General features: G+C 43.0%; 1 protein-coding gene across 11 annotated transcripts in view; it reads right to left on the bottom strand.

Annotated features, from left to right (window-relative positions):
* The window catches only part of ARHGEF10 (Rho guanine nucleotide exchange factor 10), a 119,509-nt gene extending 96,611 nt beyond the window's left edge, over positions 1 to 22,898 (bottom strand). For 5 of the 11 annotated variants that reach the window (XM_054820515.1, XM_054820523.1, XM_054820524.1 and 2 more), the window contains exons 1-2: positions 22,298 to 22,559; positions 4,121 to 4,196 (exon numbers count right to left, since the gene is read on the bottom strand). In XM_054820515.1, coding sequence (XP_054676490.1) covers positions 4,121 to 4,157 — 37 coding nt within the window. In that variant the 5' untranslated portion in view covers positions 4,158 to 4,196; positions 22,298 to 22,559. Of the gene's footprint in view, positions 1 to 4,120; positions 4,197 to 6,908; positions 6,996 to 9,490; positions 9,544 to 9,639; positions 9,684 to 22,297; positions 22,573 to 22,774 lie in introns of those variants that run through there. The other 6 variants (XM_054820516.1, XM_054820526.1, XM_054820517.1 and 3 more) reach the window with 5 other exon arrangements.
* Positions 22,899 to 25,067: the final 2,169 nt, after the last annotated feature.

Here is a 25,067-nt window from a genome sequence, read left to right as displayed (position 1 = left end):
CTTAAAGCTTATTTTAGGTCTTGCAACTGTTGCAAAAGGCAAGTCAGTGCAGGACAACTTGGATGAATTGTTGGCAAGTGTACTCAGTATGAGGAAACACACTCAAGGTTCTCTAATAGTTTTCACACAGAAATCATATGAGGTCTAGTGCCGTGTACCAGAAACAGAGACACAGACGCATTCAGAGATGAAAATGCAAAACCAGAAGCCTGTTTGACACAGAGAGTACACCGTCCCCAGCTTCCCTTGGGTACGAAGCTGTTTGTCAGGTATCCGTCCTGCTGAGCAAACAAAGCTGGTTTTCCTTCTGAAACAGGCCCCGATAAACACCTGTTAGGGCCTCACTTAAAGAAAAGTACTTGCACTTTGCAAGATCATAAGACGTTATTCCAGTGAAGAAATGAAAAAGAGTCAGAGACCACATCTCCTAATAAAGTAGTGATAGTACAAGCATAGGCCATCACACATAAACACCATCCTAGCATTAAACATCCAATCTCCAGTCCTAGCTGGTCAGCATGAAGATGACTCCTCTACAGGAGAAGCACGATGCAATTCCTGATTCTCAGAATTACCAGCTTTTTAATTCCTCACTGCACAGTCTGCAGTCCGCAGCACACCCTTTTCTTATCTAAATGGGTTTGGTTAAGGACACTCCATTACAGCAACCAATTAAAAACATAATTATAACTTAGCCATGATAAAATTTACCATTTTCATTTAGCTTTTGAAAAAGGATTTTGTTGATAGAGAGAACAAGAATCATCCTCTATTTTATTTCACAAAATAGCCATGGAAATATTTTATGTATGAAATCTTAAATACCAGCACTTTGTGCATAAATTCATATGCACAGACAGACTAAAGAAGGGAACATGAACTAGTACTGTCATCTCAAGTGTCCATTTCGGAAGCAGTTTTTTGGATTATGCTCTTAGCCAAGGAAGCCTATGTATCTACCCCCATCCAACCACTCCCTGGCTGCTAACACGTACATGCATTCAAAATATACAGAGAAAAATCATGGCTAGAAGAAGAATCTCTTTTTAAAGCAATCTGGAGGAGGGAGCATACAGGCATTAATTTTTCTAAAGTTCCTCAGTACTTGAATTTGCTTTGGGGTAAGGGAATTAACCAGCACAGACTTGTCACTGCTTAATTAACAATGCATGAATGGAATGTCCAAACAGCTATGAGCAGATATGTTGCATAAGCATAATAAATGAAATAAATAAAGGTTAAATATGTTATCTTCCATCCTTTTATCGCATGTAGTTTTTCCCTATTAAGAAGTGGCAAAAGAAGCTCTACTATTGACCTTACGTGTACCTTAACTTAAACAAGGTAAACATTCAGACAATTATTGCTAATGAAAAGACATCATTTAACATGAATTTAATCACATAGCTTTCATATACATTCTCACAACATTCCCATGACAAAGATGAAGGTTTACTATTATTTTTCCCCTTTGTATACATTAGGATTGATACAAATAAATTTGTGGAAGTTACTTGTCAAAACCATAGAAAACCTACTTGAAAAGAATAAAATTGAGATTTATAGTGCAAGGTATTTACCCATAAATGGAAAGGAACCCATGTGACTTTCAACATTACAGCTATATTTGTTAGGACAACAAATAGGTAAAAGAAAAAAATTCCTGCGATATCACAAGACCTTTAAAAATAAAAAAAAAAAAAGCAAGTGATTTCATCTGTGGCCCAATTGGGGATTTTAGAATCATTATGCAAAAGGTCCTGCACCCAGCAGGAGCCTCATCCTCACTACAATCCACAGTAATCCCCCCCATATACCTGCTGTCTGAAGGCACCGGCAGGTGCTGCTCATCCCTTCTGAGCAGACACCATGGGTGGCCAGTGTACATGCATGCCAGAAAACCCCTCAACCATTACCAAAAAATCCCATATAATTTTCCTTCCTTTGTTATGGGTATTTGCAGTTGTACTTGGCCCTAAAATGCTCACTTATTTTCCATCTGCAAAATGGCTCATGAGAATTATCTAGAAAGTGAACTAAAGTGTATTTTAGTGTAATTATTAAAATTTACCTTCACTTAATATTCATTAAGAGAGTTAACAATGGTAAAGTAAAAAAATATACAAGTTCCAATAGTTTCAGACAAAGCTTTCTGAGATGACATGAAAAGCATCCATTGACGCAAGATCAGGTAGAGCAGAATCTCAATTTATGTTAAATGAAGTCTAATCTCAGCCTATTAAGGAGTGACATGTCTGAAAATAAGGATGCGATACAAATAGTTCTACATGTCACATAGAGCTTTGCAGAAAAAGAACCTGAATTCTGGAACTGTACTGAACTACATCACCCTGATTTTTTGTCAGAGTATCCCACATGCTGACAAGCTGCATAAAGTTGGAGCAGTTGCCACAATTACTAGCTGTCTTTGAAAAAGGGCAGCCCTTGCTCAAGTGGAAATATTGATTCCTTAGGGACGACTCTTCCCCCTCAGCACTACATTGCTTTGGAGATGGATTATCGAACAGTTTCACAGAAACTGTCACTAAACAAAACAGCTAAATTCAGGGTCCTGACCACATGGATTAGGATAGGGATAGGAAAAGCATTTTTGCCAACAATAACCTCAGTGATATCTCAGAGCATAAATAAAACTGTCAACAATGCTGGCCAGAAATCTAACCCATTAAAAGCTGATTTCACAACTGTCTGCTACTTTCACATTCCAAATTTCCTAGGTACTATCTAGTAACAGACCTCTATCTGTGGCAGTGTCTAAGAGAAAACAGTCTTGATCTAGGATGGCAATTCCCAAATTCCTAAAAAGTTGTGGCTGAGCATAACTAAGACAAATCTTCTTTCATACTTAAATGGCTTCATATAGGTTTAAGTTTTGTGTGAACAATAAGTAAAATGTCCTATAAGCAATAATGTATATTATTAATATACATATATTAATATAGACATATATCAGTGTATATAATAGAGTGTAAGTCCATAAATAATAATGTCCTATATGAGGGACAGATCCAAAATTTCTGGGAAAGTCACTAACTATACAAACCATACTAGCAACTTTACCAAAATAAGAACAGCTGTACTGGGTTCACCCACAGGTCTCCAAAACCCTTAAACTTGTGCTTTGGGATGATCAGAACAAGCATATAATTCTTCTAAGAAATCTCCCAGCATCCAACTATCAAAAGCCAAATCCTTCTAGAACTTAAAATACATAACACCAAGCACTACACAAAGGTGCATTTACAGGAAATCAAACAGCAAAAATAATAGCCATATTCTCTTACAGAGAACACAAATGTAGAAGGCAATGACATGGTGCCTTTGTACATCCTCTCTTTATGCCCTCTGAAACCTGGGCTATATAAGCACCCATATAACTACCAGTATACAGCAGCCAAGGGGCACCAAGAGCTAACTTCACAGAAGCAGCTCCATAGCCCAGCATACATAATACTCTTCCATCAATCTCTGTGCTCTGACCACACAGAGGTTCAGTTGTGCATGCTTCCCCTCCGCTTCCCATGGGAACACATGCTGGCTAGAGAACTGCAGCGTCAGAAGAAGGTCCTTCGGCTACAGCCCTCAGCAGACATTGTCCAGATGAAGTACACTTGGTGTAAGCGGCATATGCCCTAACAGAAAACAACTCACCCCTCTCTGTCCTCTCAATTCAGACTCCAAATCTGTCCAGGCATTTGAGACACTGGTCCAAATATCCTGCCCGTGCCACAGGCTTCACTTGTTTTTTCTCCACCAGGCACCATGTGCGTGAACATTTGAGGCTGCCAAAGCACACGATGAAGGTGTGATGATAAAGTCCACACAATATTGCCTTAGAAAACACATATTCACAGGTTTGGACTGTAAGGACCAACTGCTCCCCAGGTTTCTTTCCGTCATGCTCTCACAACACCAGCAAGCAAGGTCCAAGAACAAGACAGGGTAGATGACAGGAGCTCACGTTTCAGCACAGTACCACTGGGACCAAGTCTTAAGGTGATATGGGGAAAGGGAGTGTTGGGGAGGTAAAAACACTTCTGGAAATATAATCAAATTGTTACAACAAAATTGGCTTTAAACCCCAAACTATTTCAATTACCTTCTGGTGGTGGGGGAGGGAATTCCTCTGTGTCCATCTTAGTGTATCCACCGTGCCTTTAGCAGACCGAAAAACCCTGCAAAAATGAAGGGAACATGTTTTGTAGATGAACATAATTTCCAAATATTGAGACACTCCTTTTCCGTTTGGCCAAGCTCATACCTATTAGCTAATACCATTATGGAAGAAAGGAAATGTGCCTGGCTTCTTGCTTCAAAATACCTCTAGTCCAAATTTTTATGTACACAGCCCTCAGTATTGGAGCCAATTCTTGTAATGATCTCAATAAGCCAGATGAAGAAAGATGAAGCTTTCAAATTATTTGGTACTCTGCAGCTCCCACTGTGACAATCACAAGCAGATTACTAAAACATGTTATTTCAATGCCTGTTTGGAGTACGTATTTCGTTTCAAAAATCTTCATGAAAGGGAGGGGTACAAAAACTCTAGGAAGCTCATCAGTTTTGATGATGTTTTTCTCCATTTGAGAATCAGAAATCACAGGTTTTAACTAAGCACTTTATATACGGCCTCTTTTCTTTTGTTTGTGGTTTGGGAGTGTTTTTTTGTTTTTTAAGGGTGGGAGGTTTTTATTGCAATCTTAAAAACTCCACTTGAGCACCTTTACTTTCACCTCTCCTGAGGAGAGTGAAGTACCAGTGAACAGTCTCCTGAGCACCTTCTCTTTCCTCCTCTTTCCTCAAATGCCATCAGTCTTATGTTTTAAGGAACGGAATAAACCTACAAAGCATTCTGACACTTTGGTCCAGAATACACACTGGGATAGAGCAAAGCCCAGAACCTGTGAGAGAAATTTTCCTTCCTTCCCCATAACAGTACTTACTAGCGATATTCCAGTATCATCTGGAAGAATAAACTGGACCTGTCGTGCTGAGCAATGTACACACTCTGCCCCAAACCCATTTTCACTCTAACTCCAGAGACAGCATATCAAAAGGAAAGATTTCAGAACAAGGCTGAGGAGGAAAAGTAAGTTTCCAAAGGCCACACAAGACAGTGGAAGAGCCAATGCTAAGTTTTCTGTCCTACTCTTGAGTAGCCCATAGATGTTAATCTCATGAAGCTACCGTTTCTGCTTGCAACAGCACACAAAACAGCTCAAGGCTTGCAAAGTCTCCATAGCCAAAGCATGAAAAAAATAAATTGAAGGAGATAGCGAAATTCAAGGTATGATGGAGAAATAATAAACTAAATTAATTGCGACACAGAGGTAAAATCAATTGCCACTTACAGAAGAGGTGGCAGTGAATAGGAGTGCCTCAAAAAAAGGATCCAACCTTAGGAGGTACCAGGCAATTTACCTCCCTGACATCAGGTATGCAGGGGCAAATCATCAGGACAGACATGCCAGGAAGGATAACAATTCTGGTAGCGCAAGATCCTCATACGATGAGACAATGCATAACAACTTGCATTTTCTGAGCATACAAAATTTCCTTTTAAATCATCTTAAGCTTTGGTAATTCTTACTCAAGTACTAGACAAAAACAAGTAGTTTCAGAGCCAAGGCTCAGAAAGGATTCATACACATATACAACATCTGTCTACAACACACAAAATATTCCATTATGTGCTTTCACTATACAGTGTCCTTTCTAAAGCTTCTCTCTGCAGTTTGTATCTGCAAGGCTCAAAGGCGTGTTCCTGCTTACAAATGTCTGGAATGCATCTTGCCACACCAAAATTGTCAGCCAAAATGAAGGAAAACTATGGTTTGAAGAAAAGGCTATTTTTCTTTATTCTTTTAAAGTTGAATCGTCACTGGAACATAGATTTTCAAGTGTGAAGCATGCAATAACCGACAAACTTCTGAAAGTCAGTCTTGGCACCTCTTCCAAATATGTCTTTAAAAGAGTAGCTAAAAGGTCTTCAGAATATTTTTTTTTTATTTAAATGTATGATGCAAGTTTTTAAACACCTGTGGAAGTTAACTTTGACAACGATTTTAAAAATCAGTTTCTTCCTCACAAGCAAATACTAACAATTAACACGCAGAGCTGAGCTACGGAAGTTTTCAGCTTGTTTTGATCTAGCTCACAGTGACATGTTTCAAGTTACACACGAATTGTGGAAGAAGGACACAGACCCAGTGTTAGAGTCCTAGCCACTGACCTGCTTGCTCCCATCTGAACAGTGCAGTTATTCACAAGAAGATAGATACACTTTCTCACTTAAGAATGTCTTAAGGGTTGACTTATACATTGCATTAATTCATCTTGAAGTTCCACAGATTTTTCTCTATGTTTTAGATGCAGAGAAAAACATTGGAGAAGCAAAGACAGCTTGTGTATTGTACATTCCAGTAATACCCTCCATAAAAATAAAATAATTGCCATTTTATGAAGTAGATGGCACATTCATGGAATGATCTCTAACAGCACCATATTTCAAAGAGAAGTTTTTCACTCTTCTATTGAGAGGCAGGGGAACTAACTCAAGTCAAAGATGTTTAAATCAAGGTTAAACCAGATGATTTAATTCAGCTAGCAGCCTACGGCAGTTTGTGTTTATAGCTCAAGTGGTTTCCCCATTGATTCTGCTGCTAACAGAGCTACACACCACACAGGTGCATTCAAACAAGAATCGTGGAAATCACAGCTCAAGCTGAATGAAACCTCTGATTATTCTCTCATACACTTGAGACCAGTGTCTTCAAAATGAGATCAGGTTGCTCAGGGCCTTTTCCACCACTCCCCAGGGCAGCCTGCTCCTCTGCTTAACCAGCCACACTAGAAAAAGTTTCTCCCTCACGCCCAACTGGAATTACCTTTGCAGCAGCTTGCAGCCATTGCCTCTCATTCTCCTGCTGTGCACCTCTGAAAAATGCCTGGCTCCGTCTTCTTTCCAACCCCGCCTTAAGGAAGAGAGGACTGCAATTCAATCCCCTGCAGTTCTTTCTTCTCAAAACGACACAAATCCATTTCCCTCAGCCTCTCTGACCTTTTCCCACCCCCAACCATGGCAGTGGCCTTTGCTGGACTCACTCCAGTTTGCCAGTCCCTCACTTCTACTGGGCCCCACACTGAACACTGTCCAGATGTAACATCATGACCACTGAGTATGCTATTTAGTTTAATACAGAATTATTTAAGAAACTGAACAACTATGTGCTTTTAAGACACAGAATACTAAAATTCCATTTCAAAGGTATTTAAAAATTCCAATTGGAAAAAAATAACCTATTAAACAATAAACGCATGAGCTACTATATTCATGTGTATTGCATTATAAAATTATGACTCTGGATAACTGAAAAACTGCCCTGACATACTGGACATGACACAAAGGTATCAAAATATGGAGCCTTTTTTCCCCAGAAAATTGATTTCTCATACACAGTATAACCTCTAGTTAATGACTCAAACTGCTCCCTTCCAGGCTCCACAGCAATCACAGAAACAGAGGGACAGAAAGCAGCTCGTGAAGTTACCTGCCCCAAAGGTTAAGATCTCCTGTGGGCTTCCAGCTGCCCGACAATTCACCCGACTCAGTGCTCATCACCTCCTTCCCTTCAGGTGAGGCTAAAGAGGTAGCAGAGGGCAGTGTGGACCATGCTGGCGGTCTACAGGTTGCCTCCTTCCCGCACATTTCCCATGTGTACCCAACATTTAGCAGATGCTGGGAGAGAGGCCAAGGAGCACCCAGATACTTTTATGAAAGACAAGTGACCCGTTCTGGCCAAAAGAGTGGCCCTCACTTCTCCTGTCTGCTTCCTGATGTTTTTACCCAGTCTGTTCCTGTCAAACTGTTAGGAGAAACAGGCAGCTCGTACATTATTTACAGACTGGAAGAGGAAGACAACTTTCCAACCTTGCAAGTTCCCAGTTTGTCTGCTTATAATGGGTTAGCCATTGAACCAATCGATTATCTGAGCAAACCCACATAAAGAAAATATTCCAAGCCTAAGAGACTACTGCTGTTAAAAAAACATGATCTGTAGCAGGGCAGCATGCTTTTATTCCGGCAGTTTACCTAGTAAATTTGTAAGTCTGTCTTTAAAAAAATCAGCAATAACCATGTTAAATGTATGTATTTGCAAAGAAGAAAATTCAAATCCCTTAATACATTGCAATATATTTAGGCCTCACCAAGCCTGTAATGATTTCTAAATTTTAAATCAATATTTAAGAAAAATGTGTAATTAAAATACCACATCAAAATCAGATGTTCCTGGGTGATGTTTCTCACGCAGAGACGTCCCGTGCAGTAGAACGGGACTCAGATCTCAAATGGCACTTGCACCAGAAACCATCATTGGCCAGGTGTGAAATGATCCCCAAGGACAGGTCCCAGCACTCATGCCCAGAGGGCTGGAAGGCATGTCCTGTAAGGAGCAGCTGAGGGCTTTGGGCTTGTCCAGTTTGGAGAGAAGGAGGCCGAGGGGCAACGTCATTGCTCTCTACAGCTTCCAGAGGAGGGGAAGTGGAGAGGGAGGTGCTGAGCTCTTCTCCCTGGGATTCACTGACAGGACACATGGGAATCGTCCAAAGCTGCACCAGGGGAGGTTTACATTGGACATTAGGAAGCATTTCTTTACTGAAAGGGTGGTCAAACCCTTGAACAGGCTTCCTAGAGAGGTGGTTGATGCCCCAAGCCTGTCAGTGTTTAAAAGGCATTTGGACCATGCCTTTAATAACATGTTTTAACTTTTGGTCAGCCCTGAATTAGTCAGACAGTTGGACTAGATGATCATTGTAGGTTCCTTCCAAGTGAAATATTCTATTATTTCAAATTTTCCATCAAGAGCGCTCACCTTCAACTGTGAAAGCTGGTATGGAAGGAGGTGGAAGTCTGCAGTGTCCCACAGCAGACCTTACAATTTCAGAGCACTAACACGTCTATAATAAAGGCCAGTAGCCTGGCATCTGAGAGACTGAAATTCTTATTCCACAGCAAACAGCAGTTTTAGCAAAGAAAAGCACCTTTATACTTGTCCAAAGACTACTGAAGAAAGTCTGTGTTCCGCTCAGTGACTCAGTTTCCCCTCTCATTACCTCTGGTAACTCCTTCTGCCTCCAGGACTAGGAGGTCTCTCAGCTATGGCTGCATACCATAATTCATTCGATAGTTTCCTCTAATTGTGGGATGAACGACAGACCACAAGTTCTCAGCTATCCAAATACCTATCAACATCTGCATTTCCACTTCTTCAAAACTATTTTCTGAAAGTTATTACTTTTACAACAGTCATAAGGCAACAGAAACAGGACCAATGCAAACTCCGCCAAAACTACGAGGCAGCACAGCATTCATACCTGGTGGCACAGTACCTATCCCCCAAGCTCCCAAGAGGCACATGCAGCCAAGTTTTCCAGCTCTACCACCCTAAAAACTGTAAAGGCAACATACCTTCTCTTTGAAGAGCGTGCACTGTAACTACAGCAACATCAGGATTCTTCATTCTTAACGGTGCAGAAAGAAGGAACCAGTGAGTATTTTTTAATAGAAAACAGCAAAGATGAAATGAGGAGATTAATTTCCAAGGAACTGTGACTTACAGAGAAACTTAGTGCAGGCAAGCTACAAAGAAACTTCTCTGAGAAAGCCTGAAATCCTAAAAATTCAATTAAAAAAAAAAAAACCCCAGTAAAAACATCCCTGTGAAGACAAAGCATATGAATGTTTAAAATCCTCCTGTGTCCACATCACTTACTGAATATTGCTATGTAATGCCCAACTGAGTCTTCTTCCACCTATAACTACAGAACTCCTGCTGGGAAGTAAATCTTGCTGAAATTTGATATATAGACTCTTTTGAGAGTGCAGAGAAGCAAGCAAAAGAAAAGAATGCAAAAGAAAGAAGGTTAATTTTTTTTTTTTAAGTACCTCAAGATGGCTCTGTTATACAGAAAAAATAAAAATTGATAGTACAATTTGTTCTCCATGCAAGACTATTCCTAAGAAACACAGAGCTGTTTTTATACTACAGTGGGTGTGAACGAAGCAGGCGTTTATATTATGACAGCTTACCATCACATGCTGTAAGCCATAGAAGAAGGCTGTATCAATACTGGATTATTATTTCTTTTAATTTGTATTTGTTTTATTAATAGCTAACAGTTCTATATTGTACTAATTTTATTCTTAAATTTATTGAATAAAAATATAGCAATAGAATAATAAGGAATTGCCAGGCAGAAGGCAGCAGCCTCAAAGAGGGGAGTGAATGGAAACAAGTCCACGCTCAGCATGGCAGGCGAACCTTCTCCTCACCCACCTCTCCTTCCAAAGTACCCCTGTGCAATAGGTATGAGGCTCTGGCTGTGGAAGGCCACTCAAGCGAGGATATGGATGACAGTCAAGCTACTCCAGAGGTAGCACCTAGGCCCAAAAGGCCCATGCCTTGGGTCATGACCACCCCAACAAAGAAGAAAAGGAGAATTATAGTCATAGGGAACTCCCTTCTGAAGGGTACAGAGGGCCCAATATGCAGGGCAAACTCTCCTCTCAGAGAAGTCTGCTGCCTCCCCGGGGCCCATGTCAAGGACATCGCTAGGAAACTCCCCAGCCTGGTACAGCCCTCTGACTATTAGCCACTGCTGCTCCTCCATGTGGGTGGGGATGAAGCAGAGACACACACCACAAAAGCGATCAAAAGGGACTTCAGGCTCTTAGGGCAGTCACTGAAGGATTCGGGAGCGCAGGTAATATTCTCCTCCCTCCTTCCAGTTAAGGGTGGCAATGTTGGGAGGAACAGGCAGACACAGTCCATAAATGCATGGCTCAGTGGCTGGTGTCAATGCCACAACTTTGGGTTCTTTGACAATGGGGCGGCCTACACGGCACCAGGCCTGATGAACCCTGATGGGATTCATCTCTCTCAAAGGGGGAAGAGGATCTTTGCCCAGGAACTAGCAGGGCTCATGAACAGAGCTTTAAACTAGGCTCGAAGGGGGAGGGGGATAACATCAGGCTTACCAGCGACATGTTGTGCGATGACGTGCCCAGGTTGGAGGGACGGGGCGCTGGTGAGGGCCCTCAGCCTACTGCTCAGAGACGTGCTGGATGCATTACAGCACACTCGAAGCCTAGAAGGAGACGAGCTGGGGGCTCCAGATGCAACAGGAACCAATGGGGTAACACTGGGAAGATATATCAAAAGAATTCCTGCCACCCCAGCCAATAAGTCAGCCTCATCGGGGGCACAACTGAAATGCCTCTATGCGAATGCATGGAGCATGGGGAACAAACAAGAGGAGCTGGAGACGTGTGTGTGCCTGCCTGCAAGGCTATGACATTATTGGCATTACAGAGATGTGGTGGGACAGCTCCTATGACTGGAGTGTTGGGACGGAAGGGTACAGGCTCTTTAGGAAGGACAGGCAGGGCAGACGAGGAGGGGGCATCGCGCTCTACGTCAATGACAAGCTGGAGTGCATGGAGCTCCAGCTGGGGATGGAGGAGAAGCCCACCAAGAGCCTATGGGTCAGGATTAAAGGGAGCACTGGGGCAGGGGACATCATAGTGGGGGTCTGCTACAGGCCACCTGACCAGGGGGACCGAGCAGATGAAGGCCTCTATAGGCAGATAGGAGCAGCCTCCTGCTCACAAGCCCTGGTCCTTATGGGGGACTTCAACCACCCTGACATCTGCTGGAGGGACAATGCAGCTGAGTGCAAGCAATCCAGGAAGTTCCTGGAATGTGTCGATGATAACTTTCTCCTCCAAGTGACAGAGAAGCTCACAAGGAGAGGTGCCATGCTGGACCTTATTCTCACCAATAAGGAGGGCCTGGTAGGGGATGTCAAGCTCAAGGGCAGCCTTGGCTGCAGTGACCACGAAATGGTGGAGTTCAGGATCCTCAGGGCAGCGAGGAGAGCACTCAGCAAGCTCACTACCCTGGACTTCAGCAGAGCAGACTTTGGCCTCTTCAGCGATCTGCTTGGTAGAATACCATGGGACAAAGCCCTGGAGGAAGAGGGGCCTAAGACAGCTGGCTAATATTCAAGGGTCACCTCCTCCAAGCTCAGGAGCGATGCATCCCAACAAAGAGGAAGTCAAGCAAAAACACCAAGAGGCCCCCATGGATGAACAAGGAGCTCCTGGGCAAAGTCAAACAAAAAAAGGAAGCGAAGCCTACAGAGGGTGGAAGCAAGGACAGGTAGCCTGGGAGAAATACAGAGAAACTGTCCGAGCAGCCAGGGAGCAGGTTAGGAAAGCCAAAGCCCTGAGAGAAATTAGTCTGGCCAGGGATGTCAAGGACAACAAGAAAAGCTTCTATAGGTATGTCAGTGATAAGAGGAGGACGAGGGAAAATGTGGGTCCCCTCCGGAATGAAAGGGGTGACCTGGTTACCCAGGATATGGAGAAGGCTGAGGTACTCAACGACTTCTTTGCCTCAGTCTTCACTGGCAAATGCTTGAGCCACACTGCCCAGGGCACAGAAGGCAGGGACTGGGAGAATGCAGAACCACCCACTGCAGGAGAAGGTCAGGTTCGAGAATATCTAAGGAACCTGAAGGTGCACAAGGCCATGGGACCTGATGAGATGCATCCGCATGTCTTGAGGGAACTGGCGGATGAAGTGGCCAGGCCACTCACCATCATATTTGAGAAGTCCTGGCAGTCTGGCGAAGTTCCCGCCGACTGGAAGAGGGGAAACATAACCCCCATTTTTAAGAAGGGAAAAAAGGAAGAGCCAGGGAACTACAGGCCGGTCAGTCTCTCCTCCGTGCCTGGCAAGATTATGGAGCAGACCCTCCTGGAGACTATGCTGAGGCACATGGAAAACAAGGAGGTGACTGGTGACAGCCAACATGGCTTCACTAAGGGCATATCGTGCCTGACAAATCTGGTGGCCTTCTATGATGGGGTTACAGCATTGGTGGATAAGGGAAGATTGACTGACATCATCTACCTGGACTTGTGCAAGGCATTTGACACTGTCCTGCATGACATCCTTGTCTCTAAATTGGAGAGACATGGATTCAATGGATGGACCACTCGGTGCATAAGGAATTGGCTGGATGGTCGCACTCAAAGAGTTGTGGTCAACAGCTCAATGTCCAAGTGGAGAACGGTGACGAGTGGCGCTCCTCAGGGGTCGGTATTGGGACCAGCACTGTTCAACATCTTTGTTGGCGACATGGACTGTGGGATCGAGTGCACCCTCAGCAAGTTTGCCGATGACACCAAGCTGTGTGGTGGGGTCGACAAGCTGGCGGGAAGGGATGCCATCCAGAGGGATCTTGACAGGCCGGAGAGGTGGGCCTATGTGAACTGCATGAAGTTCAACAAGGCCAAGTGCAAGATCCTGCACATGGGTCAGCGCAATCCCAAACACAACTACAGGCTGGGTGAGGAACGGATTGAAAGCAGCCCCGAGGAGAAGGACTTGGGGGTGTTGATTGATGAGAAGCTCAACATGAGCCGGCAGTGTGCGCTTGCAGCCCAGAAAGCCAACCGCGTCCTGGGCTGCATCAAAAGAGGCGTGATCAGCAGGTCGAGGGAGGTGATTCTGCCCCTCTACTCCATGCTTGTGAGACCCCACCTGGAGTACTGCATCTAGCTCTGGGGGCCCCAGTACGAGAGAGAGACATGGAGCTGTTGGAGCGAGTCCAGAGGAGGGCCATGAAGCTGACCAGAGGGCTGGAGCACCTCTCCTATGAGGACAGGCTGAGAGAGTTGGGATTGTTCAGCCTGCAGAAGAGAAGGCTCCGGCGAGACCTAATTGCAGCCTTCCAGTACCTAAAGGGGGGGCTACAAGAAATCTGAAGAGGGACTCTTTATCAGGGAGTGTAGTGACAGGACAAGGGGTTATGGGTTCAAGCTGAAGGAGGGTCGATTTAGATTAGATGTTAGGAAGAAATTCTTTACTGTGAGGGTGGTGAGGCACTGGAACAGGTTGCCCAGAGAGGTTGTGGAGGCCCCATCTCTGGAAGTGTTTAAGGCCAGGCTGGATGAGGCTTTGGGCAACCTGGTCTAGTGGAGGGTGTCCCTGCCCGTAGCACAGGGGTTGGAACTAGATGATCTTTAAGGTCCCTTCCAGCCCAAACCATTCTATGATTCTATGAATTGCATAGGTTCAAGTAGAAAATAAACATGAAGCCCAGTTCCTGACTCAGTTAACTCAGGGGAAATTCTATGACCAGCTGCAATGCAAACAAGGTCAGATCCGCAGAGATGCACCTTTTTGAGACTGCATGCAGAATCCACTTCCCCCAAAAGCTACTTCGTTTCCTTTTCTGCCACCCTTTCTCGCACTAAGCAATGACCTGCTAAAAGCTGGAGAACAGCACAGCAGCAAGCCCTGAAGAAGCAGCAGTCTACAGGGACACCCTGAGAACATGGCTGAAGATTGGTATTCTGATCCTCCTTTTTAAAGGGTATTATCTACAACATTTCTTCACCTAGAGCAGATTCCTGCCCAGTACATCATCTGCAAGAAGGGAAAAGAGGAAGAAAGCAAAGACTGCATTTGCAGATTTGTCTGAGGGCTCCTATCAACAATGTGAGCAGAAAGCACTATGGATTTTTTTAATATTGATATTCTTCCCCTCTAAGGACAGATGATTATTGCAAGGCAAAATACAGAATCACTGATTCATAGACTTGGTCAGGTTGGCAGGTACCTTAGGAGGTCATGTAGTCCAATCTGCTGCTCAAAGCCAGGTCAGGTATCAGGTGAGACCAGGCTGCTTTATCTTCTGGGATCTTGAAATCCTCCAAAGACAAAAACTGCACCACCTTGCCAGGCAACCTGTTCTCTGGCTTGGTTGTCCACCTAGAGAAAAATATTGCCCTTATATCTAGTCAGAACCACCCTTACTTCAGTTTGCAACTATTGCCTATTGTCCTGCCACCTTCTTGATAACCTGACAGCAGGTGAGGGCAGGCTGCCATTAGGCCCCAATAAAGCATCTCTCCTCCAGCCTGAACAAGCCCAGGTCCCTCAGCCTCTCATCCACAGCAGTGCTACAGCTCCCTGACATCGTGGTGGCCTCGTGCTGAACTTGCTCCAATTTATCCACATCTTTATTGTACTGGGGCAGGGTGGGGTGTGGACATAAAGCTGCATGCAATACTCCAGGTGTGGTCTGACAAGTGCTGAGTGAAGGGGAACAGTTCCCTTCAAAAGAGCTCTTCCTTCCCGTGGGTACAACCTTGCCCTCATCCTTGCTCAATTTCACAAAGTTCGTATCAGCCCACTCCTCCGACCTGCCCAGGTCCTTCTGAATGTCAGCCCTGATCTCAAGCACATCCACTGCTGATGCCTTCCCCCTGTTTGGTGTTACTTGCAGACTTCACAAGCAAGAGCTGGTCACCTTCCAAGTCATGCATAACATTAAACAGGACATGTCCTACAACAGACAGCTGGGGCACTCCACTGGTTACCAGTCTCCATGTAAGTTACAACCAACTAACCACCCCTAAATGCAACCAACCCACCAGTTTTTCACCCGCCTAGTAGTACACCCACCCAGGTCATAATGACATTCTGCAAAAGACCTTGCTGAACCCAACATGAACATATGATTTTATTAAGCTCAGTAGCACTATACTTATAGATGGAAAAGCTGACACCTACAAATATTCAAGGAATGAGAAGGAGCATGGGTAAAAAGTTATTGAAACCAGGGAAGGGAACCAGGTTCCTGAATATGCATGCAGGGTACCTGACTTTTAGCAAATAAGCCTTTGCTCCTGCTTTTTGTGCTGGCAACTGTTTGAATACCCAAAGGAAGAAGAGGGGCATCATCCCAGGTTTTGGAGGCCATCCTGGCAGTCAAGTGTACCATAACAAATTGCAAGCATCCAAAGAATTAAAAGTGAATGCTGGCATCGCATACTTTCAGTCAGAACTGGGGGGGTTGTTTGTTTTGCACACACAATCTAGAGGACTGTGTTGCTGGTTCAAGACCATGGTCTTCCACGTTGCACGCACAGGCAAAATAAAAATATATGAATATAAGAGCATTTTTCTTAATTTGCTCTAAATCTGATTGCAATCAAGTAACTTCATCTGGAAAAGTAATCTCATTTCTGAAATTTCCTCTTTTAAACTTAATCCAAATTAGTCCTTTCCAATATTGGAGATCAACTCTTACCTTAACTGGAAACATCCTCAGGAAGATTTCTGTTTTTCAGTCAGAGAAGATGCTTGCATGCTGCTTAACACTTCAGTTGCATACATATTATTATAATACAAGTGTAATTAGAATTATTATGTAGAGACTTTATAAATGGTTTTTAATAAAAAAATGCACCAGAATAGTAATTTACTCTAGAAATTATGATATGCCTCACATGCAAAACACAATATTTTTGTCACAGGGAAAATGCCCCCTCCTGAAACCTATTTTGATTCCCCTGCAAATCAAGTACTTGGCTTCCGAATAAAAAAAAAGGGGGGGGGGGGAAGGATGTTTTTTATGGACACAGTTGATAAAGCATTTTTTTCCTCTCCAATTGTACTTAATCTGCACATCCACTCGAAAAGCAGAAAGCCCTGGTCAAAATTTCCGTGAGTCCTAGTTTTACAAAGCATAGGTTGTCTTTCAAGATACTGATGACAATTGATGAAAATTTCCATCAGCAGCTCTTTCCAATGATACAAGTGAAATGATATACTGAACTGAAGATACAGTTCCTACCACTTTCTGCAAATCTAGTCCTGACAGAGGCACTTTTCCTAAACATGTTCAGCTTTTGGGTACTACTGTCCTTGGAAAAGTAACCATACTGTTTCTCACCAAAGACAACCCCTTACAGACAATGAATCACATCTGATCATTACAAAAGTGTCCAACTGAACAAATTTATTTCACCTGATGAATAAAGTTATTAAGAATATAAACTCTTATTCCTGTGCTGCTAAAAAAACTATTTGGAGTAAAATACAGAAACACATTTCTAATCATAAATTAGAGTCATAATGCATGCTCTAGAAAAATAACACAAACTTCACTGATTTTTTTATAACACCAAAATATTATTCATATAAATCAGAAATCAGGTAATGCAACTGTTAAAACATCAATTAAAGTAAGAAAGAAAAAAGTTCTGCATCTAGTGCTAACATCCTTGATTTGAAAATGATAGAGTAGACAACCGCCTTCTCCAGTTTCTGTAGTTCAAAAGTGAAGTTTTTAAGACTTAAATTAGTCCATGGTTTGCAACAACACTGAATATTATGTATAAAATTCTAAAAGAACACTGAGGATGTGACACTGAATGCTTTAAAATGGTGAAAAATATAAAGTAAAGAGCCATAAGCTCAAGACTCACTGTGGTCCTAGCAGAACATCTAGATATTGCTGTTTAGTTCCCAATAGCTTATGATCCCATTTTACAGATGAGGAAATAATGTTTATTCCCTTTCTTGAAATTCCTGAGATGTATATTCTGTATCTCTCAGGAAAAAAAAAACCAAACACATATGATTTCTGCAATTTTTTGAAAGCATTTCTAGAAAAAAGATTACAGAACACAAGTGAAAGTGAATGTTTGACCTTGAGGTTGGATCCTAATACCTCGTATTCATGGTTCAGTCCCAAGTAACAAGTATTGTACAGTACAGTAAGTCACTGACACAGATTTTCCCAAGATAATGCCCCTATTCAGCACCACATAAGTAGAACAATTTATTTTGCTCTGGTTAACTGCTTCACCCACACATTTGACATTAAGCTTCAGGCTTCCTGACTGAGCAGCAAACATGTAGGACATGAATCAATGTTGTGCAGTTATGCATCACTTCCCACAGTCTTGCTGATTCAGGCACTTCAGAATAAAATATGAATCAAGTTTTTGATCTAAAAACACAAGTTTGAAAACATATCTTTCAAATCTTGTTTAGCATTACTTGTCATCATTCCCTTAAAAACAAGTTGGACTTTTACATGCCCCTGGTTTCATAATAATCTGAAGTATTATGGTGCAACTAAAAATCAGGTTCTTTACTAGTAAGAAAACGTCCAAGTGATTTAAATCTCAGAAGATGTTAATAATGCAGCAGTTTCCTTCCATGGATATGTGACAGACCTTGAGTCCCAAGATTCTGCTCTCTGCAAACCACATACACACACAATGACATTAGTGAGACAGATGTGAAAACAGAAAGAGTATTAAGACATAGTTGTATAGGTCCATGATAAGAATTTTGGTTTATCTTGCTCATACACCTCCCCTCCTTCTCATAAAGAGGATCTCCCCCTCATAACATGCCTGCAGTCTCCCTAAGTAATTATCAGGCTTCAGTTTATGAATCCTTGATAATTTCCAAGCATCCTGGCTTGCAGCTTTTCCGCTCTTCAAACTAATTCTAGATTCAGAAATGAATCTACCAATATTAATTTTCCACTAACAGATGTAATAACAAGAAAGGAACAGGAATAAGAGTGGAAAAAAAAATCTGTAATGAATGCTGGTTCTAACAAAAGGAGGTCTTGGATACGAAAGATACCTCCCTCACGTGTTGTAGAATATATATGAAATGAAAGACTAATTCATGGCACTATCAAAGAAGCCTCATTTATTGCCCTGCTATAACATACAAAATGTTCAACAAGTAAGACGCACTTGACAATTACATTCACTGCATTTAATTTAATGCTGTAACTCCAAAGGAAGTTTCTTTAAGGGACAACTGCTGCAATAGATATTCCACACGAAGCATACAAGGATAGTACGGAAATGTACTTGGGGCTCAAAAAGCCATCAGGAAGCTGAACTCACGGAAAGACAGTTTCAAAGATGCCTTTAAATTTGGAGGCCATAAGACAATTCTCCATGAGATCCCTTCTACAGTTCTAAACTAAACCTGTAAAATGAAAAATCATAATTAAAGAAAAAGCAAGAAGTGAAACAGAAATCACTTTACAGAAGCAGAAAGAAAATTACTATCCCACAAACGTAAAGATGAAGCAAATAAGTATTACACACTGCTCATTTCTCCAGCACATTCAAAACTGAGAACAGTGTAGTATTATAAGTGCATGAATAAACTGACTGCAGCTCTGAACAATATGTAAGTTTTAATCTGAAAGTCTGGATCAAACCTGCTACTCCTTCCACTGGATTGCAGAATTTGTTTCCTGGCTTCTCCAGAAATAGACTAAGTTTATAAATTTTCTACAACAGATTCTAAAAATAATTTCTACTTTATATAGAAGCAGCTAATAGACTTCCTGTTTTACAAATGAGTAATGCACTATTCCCAGTTGCATTACATTCCATTAACAATTATGAACTTTGACAATAGCCCTTCAGGTTTTAGACAACCTTGTTGTCTTCCTTCAGATGTGTATAAACTATGCAAGGACTCCTAAACAGCTCAGAACCAACTTAAGAACTCCTCTGGTGTTCAGATTTCTTTCTATCAAATTTATTTATGCTGAGACTAAATGCCCTCAATTGTAAGAGAAATGGAAAACAAAGACTATCCCCCCCAGCAGTAAGCAGTAGTGGCCTGGCAAAAAAGAAAAAAAATATCAGTACAAGATTTTATACATATAAAATTATAACAAAGAAAACGAACAAAGAAAAAGCTTGTTTAAAAAGTAACTTAAATAGACTGAAAGACACTAAAAAAACCTCCAAAAGCATTTAAAAAAACCCTGTGATGTCTAACATTAAAAATTCAGCCTACTCAAAACTAAGGCTGTACCTTACAAAGTCTGGATTCTGGAAATCTTAAAGACACGCTCTACAGCTACTAGGTTTAGGATAAACAGTACCTTTTATATTTGACATACAACTAAAGTAAGTGTTTAGACTTAGTATTTCAACCTGGTGTAAGTCAGCACACTTCCACTAAAGTTAACGGGGTAGAAGAAAAAAGAACAAAAACCCACCAAGATGGTGAGGTACCTAGACCCTTGATTTCAATCACAATAAAAATGAGAATCTAAATACTATTTATGTAATACTGTGGATTCTTAAAGTTAATCTCATGTTAAAGCTTGTTTCACAGTATTCAACTCCAGGAAAGGACTGTGGCAGTCTACTGATGAGCAAAAACCATATCCCATCTGCCAAGAGCAACCATAGCTCCTGGTCAGAAGAAGGCTCCAATGCATGGGCATGGAGACAACCACCTCTTCAGTACTTTGGTGTGCTCACCACTGACCTGGCAAAGCCAATAGCACAAAACTTGCACAGTTGGTCTCAATGTCTCACAGCTGTGATGCCAGCCTGCACGCACCCATCACGCAGCACTACAGCTCCTCTCTATATTCTGTGGTGTATGAACTCCAGAAGCCCAAGTCCTTAGGATCTCAGCTGTTGGACAGCACGTTCCTCAAGCATCTATCTGCTTCCATGGTCCTTTCTCCCACTGCATCCACATGCGGGTATCAGCCACAAAAGCCCCAAGCACTGGACATCCAGTGCCTGTCCTATCACAAGACACCTGTCACCACTCATGCAGTAGGTCATGTCTCACATACACCAACACAGGTAAGCTAAGAAATCTGTAAACTGTGTTATAAAAGTCTTGAAATCTCACTGTAAAACCTTCAGAAATATCAGATTTCAAGGTAGTGTCTAAAGAACTACTGTTCATAACCAGATAAACACATGTAACTAGTTCATGGGCTACTGAGCCTGAGGGTAGGAAAAAAAAAAAAAGATGGATTAAACAAAGTAAGTTAGACAGATTATCAAGATCAAACAGATCACCCAAGTGAAAAGAATGAAGGGTCCATTGAAGAAAAGAGCTGAACGGCCAGAATGCCTGCCTGAATAATGGGCTTGCAGTTGTAGGCGCCCAACACGCCCCATGCTCGGGCAATAAATGTGTCTCCTGAGTGTCAATATAAAATTTAAAAAAAAAGTAATACTTCATTTCTACTGCAGAACAGATTGCTCACTAGGGTTCACAAAACAGAGTAAAGGCTTTGAGAAAACATTTCTTTACAATAACACTAGTCACAAACTAACATAACATTGGTATATCCTCATTGTATTTATTCGGCATGAGACAGTTCTGAAACAGTCAATCTTTCTTATTTCCTTACTCATGCAAAAAATAAACCAAAAAACTATACCTTTTTATGGTAACAGTTAAATTGCACAACTGAAAAAAGAAGATAGTTTTTACATTGTAATTAAAGAACTTCAAACCTGCTAGCACAAGATAAAAGCTATGATCTTAGTAGCTTTGGGATGAAAAAAAAAAAAAAGGATTGAACAAATACTTAAATGAAAGAGGATGCAATTTAGGATGGATAAAATAATTTTGGTCAAAAATACAAGCACCACCTAGCAGCCTTTAAAATAAGCCTTTGCTATGGGCAAATTATTAATAGCTGTCTTTCGAAGCACCTGATATTGCCTACTGACAAAGCTCACTCACTTGCCCAGATGAATGACTGGCCAATCTTTCAAAGCTGTTCCTGCCCTACCCCATAAGAACAGGGCATCTTTCAAAAGTAACTACGTGGTCTGGGATCACCACAAGCAACTATATAACTCCTCCAATAGTTAAAGTGTTAGCTACAAAGAAACCAAAGACAATTTTAAAACCTTTGAAAAAAAAATAGGCAGAAATGGACAGCTGTTATTGTGCCAAAGCATTTTTCCCGTTTCAAGAAAGCCGATTTAACTGAAGATGCCAACTACAAAGCTGGTGTTGAACACAGTTCTAAGAAGGGGAAAGGAAAGAAACTCAATTCCCCCTGGGAGTTTGGATTTTCAATAGCCTTGTCCGTAGCCGATTAAAAGGCGAGGGAAGCTGGAGCTGGGCAGCTCCCGATGCCAAAGAACACGAAGAGCGACAGAGGCGAGCAAAAACCCCAGTGAAAACCTTGGGGAAGAAACTTCGCCAAAGATCAAGAGCTAGAAGTTTGGAAAAGGAGTAAATGCGTCTGTTAACGACCCCTTGCACCCTCGCTTCAGTAACTCGCCAAGCCGCGTTACACTGGCAAAACCTATTTAATGATACATTTCAAAATAACCGGGTTTTCCTCCCCTCCGTCGAGGCGGACGGAGATTCCCAGCTGCCACCCGCGGGCTCCCCGCAGCCCCAGCGCGGCACCCCCAGCGGCGGGAAGCGGAGGGACGACTGCTCCCAAACAAGAGGGGTGTCTCCCCACGAAACACCGAGCCCTGCCTCGAAGAACCAAACTTTCCGCGACTAACACCAGAGCGAGACCCCGGCGCTCCCCGCTGGCTGCAGCCGCCCGCGGCCCCGCCAGCCGCGGAGAGAACACCCACCTCCTCCGCCACCGCCAAGAGCTCTGAGGCAGCGGCCGCCGCCCGGCCCGGCCCGCTCCGCTCCGCCGGGGCTCCGGCGGCTGCCCCGCTCCCCGGACACGTCACTCAACACCCCACGCACACGCGAGCCCGGGGCTGACGCTGCCGCCGAGCGCACGCTCACCGCCGAGCGGAGCTCCCGAGTCCCGGCGGGGAGCCGCCCGCCCCGCTACGGCCCCCGCTGCCGTTACCGCCTCCCCGGGGCCGACACCGCCGCCGTTCCCGGCCTAGGCGCGCCCCGCCCGCTGCCGGGCCTTTCGGGCAGCGCCCGCCGCCATTGGGGCAGCGCGAGGCCCCGCCGCCTCCCGGTTGGCGCAGCCGGCCGCCGGTCGCCGCGTCCCCCGCCCCCGGACCCCCGCCGCATTCCTGCCGCCGCACGTGACACCGCCGTCGGGGCGGGAGGCCGGGCCGCTGCCCACCCCCCGGCCCCAGGGGCACCTGCTGGCAGTGGGCAGCGGGAGCCAGGCCGGGCGCCGCGGTTGCGGGAATGACGTGGGGGTCGTCGGTGTGACGGGCAAAGAGCGGAGCTGCCCGGCTGCAGCAGAGCGGGAGGCCAGCCAGTGCCGGGACCGGAGAACACGCGTGACAAACTCAGCTTTTCTCAGCCTCATTCCCAGGAACAGCCCGTGAGCACACGAGGATGCGCACTAGACCGCGGTAGCTACGTGGGAATTTCATCCCATTCGTCAGCGAAACTCTTTAAACAGTTCTCAAAATGAAAGGTTTTGTAAAGATGCTGGCACCTCACACCTAACCTTTAGATCTTTGCTCTTTTCTCATCCTTCTCCTGTGACACTCCTCGCAGCAAGCATCACTGCAGACCACAACTGACCGAGTCAACCCTGCAGCCACTCAAAGCCCATGTCACACAACCATGCAATGCTTATCCGGAAAGTAATGTCGACCACTTGTACATTTACGTGAATATGATTCTGGACTGAACATGCCCCTTCCATAAAATTGAAAAAAAAAATCCTTTACAAGATAACAATTATTTTGAAAAAATGTGTACTTTACAATATATCCATATACAAATCTGTCACACTTTGATGAAAATAAATGTACATTGTAAGTCCTTGATAGCAATTACAACTATTTTTTTTAATGTTGCTGAATATTACTTAAAACCGTTGGACCACTTTTAAGTATGAAAACTTCAAGCTATGTGCTGTTCAAAGATCCATGCATCATCCAGCAGTGATCTTTGCCTATTTAAGTGCATTCATGCTACAGCCAGTAATGAAATACGCCACGATACAGTAAATTCATTATTATTACATGAAAAGGTTAGTAGAAAATGGTGGCATCTCAAAAGACATTTGATTTTTCATTTGTCTTTAGTTTAACAACACACATCCACAACTGTGTTGGTTCATACAACCTGAATTACAAATGAAATATTTAAAAGTATTACTTTCAAAAATGTTTCCATTTTCACAAAGTTATTTATTTTTAACACAATTCATCACAGTGTGAACTTAAAATAGTTCTCACATAGCTCTATAGGCTCTGCAAAAGAAAGAAAATGAGAAGAGAAAATTGGGCCATGTATGTATGTTACGGCCAGAAATACCATTATGGCATTCAGTTCGGCTTCCATCACAGACACCACTTTATCCTTTGGTTTCTGTAATTTTTTTAAATATGCTGCACTTCACTCACATCCAGCTATCGCTTCAGGAGCTGAAGCGGCAGGGAATCAGTCTTTGGCAAACTGTCTAATAACTGCTTATCATAGAATCATAGAACAGTTTGGGTTGGAAGGGACCTCAAAGATCATCTAGTTCCAACCCCCCTGCCATGGGCAGGGACACCCTCCACTAGACCAGGTTGCCCAAAGCCTCATCCAACCCAGCCTTGAACACTTCCATTAGAGGCCACATTAAAGTCTAGATATGTGCCTGTTCTAAGTGCAACTAGCTCAATTCCATGATTAAAAATACCATTTACTAGTAATATCCTTCTCCTTTTGGCAGCCAACTCATTATCCATGTGCATTAATTTCTTCTTTCACTGTTGGAGACAAACTTCAAATCTTTCTTGTAGTCCTTTTTCAGAACCCTTTTGATCTTTGAGAACCACTTCTTTGATTCAGGTGACCACAATTAAATATCCTTCTTTAATTCCAATAAAAAGTCACTGGGAAAAACTCGTTGGACAAATCCAACAACAGCAGATCAACTTTCAAAAAACCAAAACTGACTTCCAAAATAACTTCCACTGTTCCTACTATTTTCTAAGGCAACATCCTATTAGCAGTCATAATCTTATCATTGCAATCACAAATTCATTATCTATCTATGCATAATTAGTTGTCAATAATTAGAATACAAATAATGGCTGTCTCTAGAGTTAACATGATGCTTTTCATAACCAGGTCCTAAGATTATGATGTTCAAATTGGTTTTACTGGTGATACGTGTACAACAAGACCTCACCAAAATTTACTTACTGTCATTGCTGCTCACTGAGGCTTTGGCAAAGCTACCTTTTGCCTCCACACTACCCTAGGTCACACATCTACTCCAGTCCATCTTTGGCATCTTAAGGACACTTAGCAGTGTCCTGGCCCCACGTGACGCAATGCCGTGGAGAAGGGACCCCTTTATTCTCTCCCTGGAAATTGGGGTGGTTGAGTGTAGATTTAATTTGTATGACACCTAAGGACATACAACACCCTTCCTATGGCTTCCTTTACAAAAAAATGCATGAAATCTGAACAACTAGAATA

Source organism: Grus americana, chromosome 3 (genome assembly GCF_028858705.1).
Source record: "Grus americana isolate bGruAme1 chromosome 3, bGruAme1.mat, whole genome shotgun sequence".
Lineage (NCBI taxonomy): Eukaryota > Metazoa > Chordata > Aves > Gruiformes > Gruidae > Grus > Grus americana.
The sequence above is the reverse complement of the archived record's forward strand: the minus strand, read 5'-3'. Positions and strand labels throughout refer to the sequence as shown.